This window comes from Crocodylus porosus, unplaced genomic scaffold (genome assembly GCF_001723895.1).
Source record: "Crocodylus porosus isolate Cpor-Errol unplaced genomic scaffold, CroPor_comp1, whole genome shotgun sequence".
NCBI lineage: Eukaryota > Metazoa > Chordata > Crocodylia > Crocodylidae > Crocodylus > Crocodylus porosus.
The window spans coordinates 4,954,046-4,962,622 of record NW_017728936.1 but is presented as its reverse complement, the minus strand read 5'-3'; the positions used below and the strand labels follow the sequence as shown (position 1 = coordinate 4,962,622).

Below are 8,577 nucleotides of genomic sequence, written 5' to 3'. Positions count from 1 at the left end.
CCCACATCCCCCCACAGCTTAGTGTCATCAGCAAATTTGAACAGGTGCTTTTTACCCCCTCGTCCAAGTCGCTGATGAAGATGTTGAACAGTGTGGGCCCGAGGACCGAACCCTGGGGGACCCCACTGCCCACAGCCCTCCAGGTTGAATAGGACCCGTCCACCACCACTCTCCAGGTGCAGCCCTCCAGCCAGTTGGCAACCCATTTGACTGTGTGGGTGTCGACACCACAGCCCCCCAGTTTCTTAATGAGAACAGGGTGAGAGACAGTGTCGAAGGCCTTCCAAAAGTCCAGGAAGTCATAAGCAAGGTCAGCACCAGGGTGAGCAGCGGGCATGTTCACTGAGAAGATGAAGGCAGGGCAGATGTGGACCTTATAGGCTAATTAAATCATTTATAGCATAAGCTTTTGTGAGCCCAGGCTCACTCCACCATGTGCTGTGAAAGGACTGAGAGGATGCCATTCATGAGTGCTCTGATAAATGATGAATTGCCCCTTGGCTCACTCTGGCACCTCCGATCAGTCAGCAAGAGAGGCCGCAATTCCCCACAAGCTGCCTCTTCCCCCACTCCAGCCCTGCTGAGGACTATGAGGTCCTGCTTTTCCTTCCTTTCAGGGAAGAGCTTCCGAGAGCAGCAGTGTGAGAAGTACAACAGCTACAATTTCACGGATCTGGATGGGAATCTGCTGGAATGGGTCCCAAAATACACGGGTGTCTCCCCCAGAGATCGCTGCAAGCTCTTTTGCCGAGCCAGAGGGAGGAGTGAATTCAAAGTATTTGAGGCCAAAGTAAGATGCCTGCCTTTAATTTTTACTATTCTCCTTCCCTAAAGTGCCCCATGGCATCATCTCATAATTGTCACTCCTTTTTTGCTTCGTATTGTCCAGGTGATTGATGGAACATTGTGTGGGCCAGAGACTCTCTCCATCTGTGTCCATGGGCAGTGCATCAAGGCTGGCTGTGACCATGTGATTGGGTCCTCCAAGAAGCTGGACAAGTGTGGGGTGTGTGGTGGCAATGGCTCAACTTGCAGGAAAATATCTGGTTCACTCAACAGATCCAAGTAAGCCATGCTGGGGGGGACTGAATCCATCTCTGGAGCTCTGGGAGTAGGAAAGAAAGGATTATGCCAAGGCTGGATGTCTGCCTTCCCCAGAGCTGTCCTGCTTTCGAGCTGCTCAAGATCTGGCTTGTGGAACCAATTTTCTTAGTTCTACCCATGAAAATTTGCTGATTTTGTGCATTTACAGTGTAGCTGAGAAGAGGATATAGCCACATAGGTTGTTAACACAGATTTTCTGGCCCAAATGATGAGTAACTCATTACATTAGTAAAACTCAAGGAACGCAGAACAATTCATTTACTCTTCTCCTTACATATAGTACCAAAGGACTTAGGAAGGTAAACATACCACGCCATGTTGCTGCTGTACAAATGTCTCAGGAGCGATAAGGACATAAGCAAGAACACACACAGATAGTTAAATGCATCCTAAAGCCTCACGCTCAGGGATTAAGAACACTGTCCTGGCGCAGGTCAGGTTCACCTGCTACCGTAACTTACAGTAAACGGTGCTACCTGTGACTGTTAGCACTGAGTGCTGGCAGAGGTTAAATAACTTAGCAACCTCTAGGGTGCCAGTGGCTTCATGCACCTTAGAGAGGGGCACTATTCTTCCACCCGGGTGGAGGAAATGCCACCAAAAAGTCGTAGAACTGAAGTCCACTCCATGATAGGGTAGACTGGGCTCTTTAACCCTGGTCGGCAGCCAGTCTAGAAACAAAGCCCTGATAGATGGACAAATGGATCATGTCATTGACTCTGGCAGCTCCTGCAGCCAGGCTGGTTCCAAGTGTCCTGGCACTTGTCTTTCCTTTGGACTAAATCAGCAAGGCCAAAAGCGGGGCAGTGGTGTGTGGGCAGTTCAGTGTCTCCAAATACACTGCCCAGGCTTTTGTGCCCTGGAGAGGTCACTCCAGCTTCACTTTATTTTCAAGCAAGGATTACGTTCAGTGAGCTGATGTCTCATTTGGTGTAATTGTACTGTCTCATGAGACAGAGAGATGCCTAGTATATGTAATTAATTTTACTTTTTTTATTTTTGAATCAGCTCGGGCAGTGAAATCAGCTGCTCATTTTTTTTGTGTCTGGTCCATTACATACTCTGATTCCCAGAAGCAGTCTCCACGAGTCTGCTGTATGAGGCCCAACACTGCAGGAAAACTTTTTTTTAAAACCCATCCCTTTTCCATAGTGTTTTCTAACTGCCACAGAAACACTAGGACTGGTAAAAGCAATTTACTTTCACACCCAAGTTTTGAATCTTAACTAGTTTTGAATCTTAACTGCTTGACAACCAACCTTGGATCCAATTTGTGCCAACCTAATTCTAAAGTAACTCAGTGATTCTCAACCAGGTTCTGTGGCACCCGGGGGTGCCTTGCAGCCCTTGCAAGGGTGCCAGGGGGTGCCACTCAGGTTTAGCACTGTTAGGTGTATAAACACGGGTCACAAGATAAACTTAGAGTTTTTACATAAGAATCCATTGTGTTAAAACTATGCTGACCCATTGTGGCCTTTCTGAGATCTTTGCAGCAGAAGAATTGCTCTATTCATTTTCTGTAGTCAACAAAGTATGAAACCTAAGAGCTGGCATTTTCTGAGGGGTGCCTCAAGTCTAAAGAGGTTGAGAACCACTGGCATAAAGACAACCTGGATTTGCAGCTATGAAAATGAGCTCCGAATCCAGCCAGGTGTAATGTCTGTTATCTCTGCCCATAGGTTCACAGCTTTATGTAAAGTGTAACCCAAGCAGTGCTTACTGCCTCCGGTATGATCAGGTGCTGACATCAATGAGTTCTTGGTACTCTACCAGTTGTAAATAAAAATTCAGTCCCTGTCCTGAGGAGTGCAAACCTGAAGTCAATGAATTTCACCCATGCTGGCACAAGGCTTATTATAGGCCACAGAAAGGGCTGGGCCACCCAGGCCATAGCCTGACCAATTTTTAGCACATTAATTTATATAACCCACAAATGCACAATTGTCATTCCGGTTAAGACTTTATAGTTATTTTTTTAACTGGGTAGCTAGCTAAATTAACGTGCTAAAAGTTGGTTGGGCCATGGCCCGGGTGGCCCACCCAGTTCTGCAGCCTGTGCTTATCATCATTTCCCTTGGGGTAAAGTGGGATGTAAATGCCTGAGCAACTTTGTATTGGCTTTCAGCTCTGGGTGAATTCCAGCCTGTGTGCCAGAGCTTTGATATCAGTGACCTGTGGCAACTTCTACCATGTGAATATCTAAACCTCTTGATTTAAAGGCTGAAGTTCAAGCTGAGTAAATCTAACCCCAAAAACCCAACAGAGGCATTTCCTAAAAATACAGTAACAAGGCCCAACGTATCAAATTCCTTGTGGCAAGATTACTGATACAGCCAAATTACATTTCCTCAATTGTTTTCTCCCAGGGAGCAAGATGAATGGATCTTCCATTTCCCAGTGAATTGTGGTTGTAGTAAGAGAGATTAATGTGATAACTACAGCCAACTGGATTTAATTTTCAAGACATCCTGTTAAGATCAGGGTTCAGGATGCCAGTGCAACTGACAGCAGAGTTTGACCTCGCATCGTTGTTCGGTATTCTTGGCATAACGAACAGCCGCGGTACAAACTCTTGAAATGCCTTGTATAAATTTTCCCATTGGCCACTGTGGCTGATTTCTGCCAGGTGCTGCAGTCTGGTGCGTTTCCATATCATTCTACAAATAGCGATTATTATTTGTTTAGCACTGACAGTGTTTCCTGAGCTGTACAGGGCACAAAGATGGAGAGTCACTGAGCCAAAGACTGTCCAGTCCATAGCTATGAGTATTTGAATGCCAATGTGTTCGTGCTATAATCCCCCGGGGACTGCATACTCCGGGATTCTGCTGCCGTGCAATTTGGAGTGGGATCTCCTGTCTGGAAAACAGAGTGTGCTCCATATACCAACATTTAATTTACAGTTAGTTTCCAGTCTAGGCTTGCAATGAAAATCTCCCAAGAAAACAAACTTAAGTTTTAAGTGATGCAGAGATTTCTGCCTGAGTCTGCAGACAGCCTGAAACCGTAGCTTTAAGAGACTTGGATTGTCATCATGTGAGGTGTTGGGTCTAAGACCTAATGATGACAGCAGGAATGCAAATATCGTTAACTGTTTCACTGCCGATTTCTTTTTAGCAGAAACATCTAGTCATTCCCCAGCTGTCAGGAATCCCCCCCTGGGTGCCAAAAGCTGTATCTTATCCAGCTGCCAAAACCGCCAGGATCCCAATGCAGATCTGACTTTTCAATACCAAAATGCCAAGCTTGTTCCAGTGTAAACATTTGGGGGCAGTATAAAATAAGTGGAAGTTCATATTGAGATACCTAACTCAGGGACTGTACCTAAATACAGTTCTGAATCGATCATTCATTTTCATAAGTAATTCAGCACAACCTTCCAGTTAAGCACTGATCTGCTGCTGCAACACAATTTCCAGGCTGTGGCACTCGAGTGCTGTGAGATCCAAGAGGATGGATCCAGAGTGTAGGTCAGTTTGCCCTGGGATACTCAAAGCCCGGATAGTAATGTCACCCCACCCCAGCTGCCTTGTTGGTAAGATCAGGAAAATAACCATCTCCATATGATCCATGCAGGTATGGCTATAATGACATTGTCACCATCCCTGCCGGAGCTACGAACATTGACATCAAACAGCGCAGCCATCGAGGAGTCAGGCACGATGGGAACTACTTGGCTTTGAGGACTCTCGACGGCCACTACCTCCTGAATGGAGAGTTTGCCATTTCAGCCATGGAGCAGGACATCCTGATCAAGGGGACAATCCTGAAGTACAGCGGCTCCATGACTACCCTGGAGCGGCTCCAGAGCTTCCAGGCACTCCCCGAATCCCTCACGGTCCAGCTGCTCACCATCACCGGCGAGGTCTTCCCACCCAAGGTGAAGTACACCTTCTTCATCCCCAAGGATGTCCCCTTCAACAAGCAGAAGGACAAAGAGAAGAAGTCAGCCAATATCATCCAGCCAATGCTGACCTCGCAGTGGGTCATGGGGGACTGGTCTGAATGCTCTAAAACCTGCGGCTCCGGCTGGCAGAGACGGACAGTGGACTGCCGGGACGTAGAGGGCCAGACCTCGACAACCTGCGACGGGGCCCTGAAGCCGGAGGATATCAAGCCCTGCGGCGACCTCCCGTGCCCCATTTGGCGGCTGGGTCCCTGGTCCGCGTGCTCCCGAACTTGCGGCGAGGGAGTGAGGACGCGCGGCGCCTCCTGCCTTGACTACACAGGGAAGATCACGGCCCCTGAGAAATGCAGCTTGCCACCACCGGCAGAACCCACCGCAGCCTGCCTGCTGCAAGAGTGCTGAGCCAGTGCCAGGCCAGTGCGTCAGAGGCACATAACATAGGCAACTACTAACCAGACTAGACCTGGCTCAGCAGCCGGAGCAGGAACATAGGTTTAAAGGCGGACGTGCACTAATTGACCTGAGCAGGGCCCCGAGGCAGCCCTGCTTGAAAGACTAACAGACATTCAATAACAATCCCTCCCCCACCCGACAGCCATCTACCTCAGAGGGGGACAAGAGCAGCGTGGGAGCGGGGAGGAGACACTGGGTGTTTTTTCTGGCCAGCAGGAGGGGAATTTCACCCCAGAAGTAAAAATTCATGTCCTAGTCTGTTTGCAAAGAGGATGGCCTGAGTTTCAGTCCCACCCACCTGGCCGTGTGAGTCTGACAGTGAGGACCTCAGCGTACATCACGATGGACTGTGTGCTGGCCATCAGGCTGATACCCAGGGCCGCCAAGGTCTGGGGTGGGGAAGGGGCTTCCACGCTTGAAGGTGACGCCATGGAAGTCTTTTTTTAAAAACCATCTATTGGATGGAGGGTCTGATCATCAGATGGTTCTCCTGTTAGCTCCATGATGGCTGTGGGATCAGAAGCCTTAGCCATGAGCTCACATTCTTCCTACCAGTTTGAGTTAGGTTCGAGACTACCCAGAGGTGTAAGCTGCCGAGATGGGGTCTCGATTCCAAATCTCTCCATCCCCGCCATGTTTCAGTGGTGCTTGGTCTGGGACTTGAGTTCAGCTCATTAGAAAATGGCATTTTTGCCAAAAGCTGGAGCTAGGGTCAGGTTTCCATCCCCCCCATCCTGTGTTCCAGGCCATCTCTCTTCTTAGCTGCTCACATAAATGCAATGAAAACCCAATTCAAGGTCAGCCCATACATGCAAATCCGGCTTTGTACGTTTGTACCCGAATCTGACCTGCTTGTCTCTCTCTGTCAGCTCACCCAGAAAACCAATGGACTCTGACATGAGGCAGAGTGGTCTGAGCGTGGGACTGAGATCCAGCTGCTCCTGAGCTCTAATACAGTGGAGGACACACCTCCCTTCTGTGGCCTTAGACAAGTCATTTGATCTCTCTTTCTCTCTCTTTTTCTCTCTCTTTCTGTGCGCCTCAGTTTTCCTAGCTGTAATATGGAGCTTAAACCTGACCTGATTCCCAGGGTGTTTACTGTGAGGAAGAGCTAACATTTGTACATGGCTTTGAAGGTGACAGTTGAAATGGTTTTTGCATGACATGTGCTAAATGCTAGCTACACCCTGTCTTCTCGCCAAGCTTGAGTAGGGGCTGCCATTTCCTTCCCCAGAAAAGTCCTCCTTAGCTTTGCATCCATCGAGTATTCGAAAAGTTGTGGTTTGGGGTCAGGTCATTCGCCATTCAGGGGTCAAACCAGAATTACAGTAGAACGCTGAACACTAATTGGGTCCAACCACTGTGTGGTCGTGAAAACATGCAGTGGGTTGATAACCTCCCAAAACAACTGAAAATACACTCTAACCAAGACACGTTGCATTGTAAAGTCCTTTGTTAACCGTGTTACTGTAACTTGACTGAAGTGTGTTGTTTTGCCTTCAGCATGGAAAAGGATACAATGTGGAGGGTGGAGATGTTTCAGGTTTTGATTAACCCTTATCCTGTGACATCACCTGGCCGTGTGCGTTTGCAGTGGATTGGACTGTGCCAGTTCTGCACTCTACTGTACCTGCGGGAAGTCAGGCTAGATGATCACAGCGGCCCCTTCCGGTTTCATTGTCTTCGGTTGTACAGATCCATGGCTCAGGTTGCAAACGCCCCCAGAATTCAGGCGTGCAGAGCTCTGGCCTTTGGGTCAACCCATTGTGCAGACCGAGTATGTTTGCTAATGTCAGATCTGGGCCTGGATTCCTGCCTGTATAGTATTTGAGGGGGTCCAGATCTGGGGCTTTGGCTCAGGATATTCACAGGCCTTTCCAGCTTGCAGTCATCCTCCCCTCCCTGTAGCCAATTATCATCCTCCATGTGGTTCCCTGCTGCTAAGCAGTCCTGACTAGGAGATCTAACACCCCTGCTCCCAAGGCTGAAATCTTTCCTTCCCTGCAGGGATTGCTGCCAGAGTGGAGTAGAACAGCCAAGCTTTCTGCCTGCAACCCAGACACTGTCTGGTCATTGCAGATGCCTGGCCAGTCACTGAACTTTGCCCCTTTTGCTATATGTGCACTGCGGCTCAGCCAGCCTGGCAGCAGCCTGCATCTCTGGGGCGGGGAGGATTTGCAAATTTCCTTGTCATCAGTGTCTTGCAAATAGAGGATCTGTGTGTTATCAAGAGGCTCCCTTCTTCCTACCCCTTTCTGGGAGCCTTTTGGACACATCTTTCTCCTTTCTGATGGTCATACGCAGCCTCCCTCCTGCACAGCTTCCATGTCACTGCTGGAAGTAAACCCTTGAAAACTAAAAGGATGTCTGTGTGTCTGTCTCACATCGATCTTTCTCCAGTTAGGGCTGAAACACTGATTGCACCATAATGTCCTTTCATCGTGGTGATCTATGGCAGGGGGGCGGGGGTCGTGGTGGTTGTCAGACTTATTGCTACTTTATTCCCCTCTATTGTAATCCTAGGTTTTCCTAGGGCTGCATGTTTAGGGAAGGGAATGCCAGCATTTCTCCACCAGAAGAGTGTTAACAGAGTGCTAGTGCCAGGCCCGGCAGGGTCTGTCTTGCTTTCTGGCTGTTTTGTGACGGAAAAAAGTCATTTCAGTTTTCTGCCCCTGAGTTTCCTGTCTCTAAAAGAGAGGCCTGTTGGAATCCATTAGTTAATGCTCATGATGCGCTTTGAGATCCTGAAGTGCAGAAGGGCACAGCATTGTTGTAGGAAGAGACCAGTGGGAGAAACTATTTTAGCCACAGCTGTCGGCACAGGGGTCTTGGGAGATGCATTTTTTAAAATCATTAGTGCAGGAATTGACTTCTGCAGCTTTGACTAACTGCTGCTCCTGGGGCCGTAACTGTGGAATGTGGTCTGGCAACCTCATCAAGGTTGTGCCCCGAGAAAGGGTCTGCAGCAGGGTCACGCTGTTTCCTGAAGCCTCTGACCTTTCCAACACAGGCTGTTGCATGAGCTGGCTACTGGGGGGCTCCGAGGCTTTCCCGCTGCTCTGCCCAGGTGAGCATTCATGTTTCACTAGCTCTGGAGGGTAGAGCTTGTCCTG

General features: G+C 48.8%; 1 protein-coding gene across 1 annotated transcript in view; it reads left to right on the top strand.

Moving 5' to 3' along the window:
• ADAMTS8 (ADAM metallopeptidase with thrombospondin type 1 motif 8) overlaps positions 1-7,996 on the top strand; it is a 16,744-nt gene extending 8,748 nt beyond the window's left edge. The window contains exons 6-8 of the mRNA XM_019547010.1: positions 618-790; positions 890-1,065; positions 4,681-7,996. Of these exons, the coding sequence (XP_019402555.1) occupies positions 618-790; positions 890-1,065; positions 4,681-5,413 (1,082 nt within the window). The 3' untranslated portion in view covers positions 5,414-7,996. The remainder of the gene's footprint in view (positions 1-617; positions 791-889; positions 1,066-4,680) is intronic.
• The last annotated feature ends 581 nt before the right edge of the window (positions 7,997-8,577 follow it).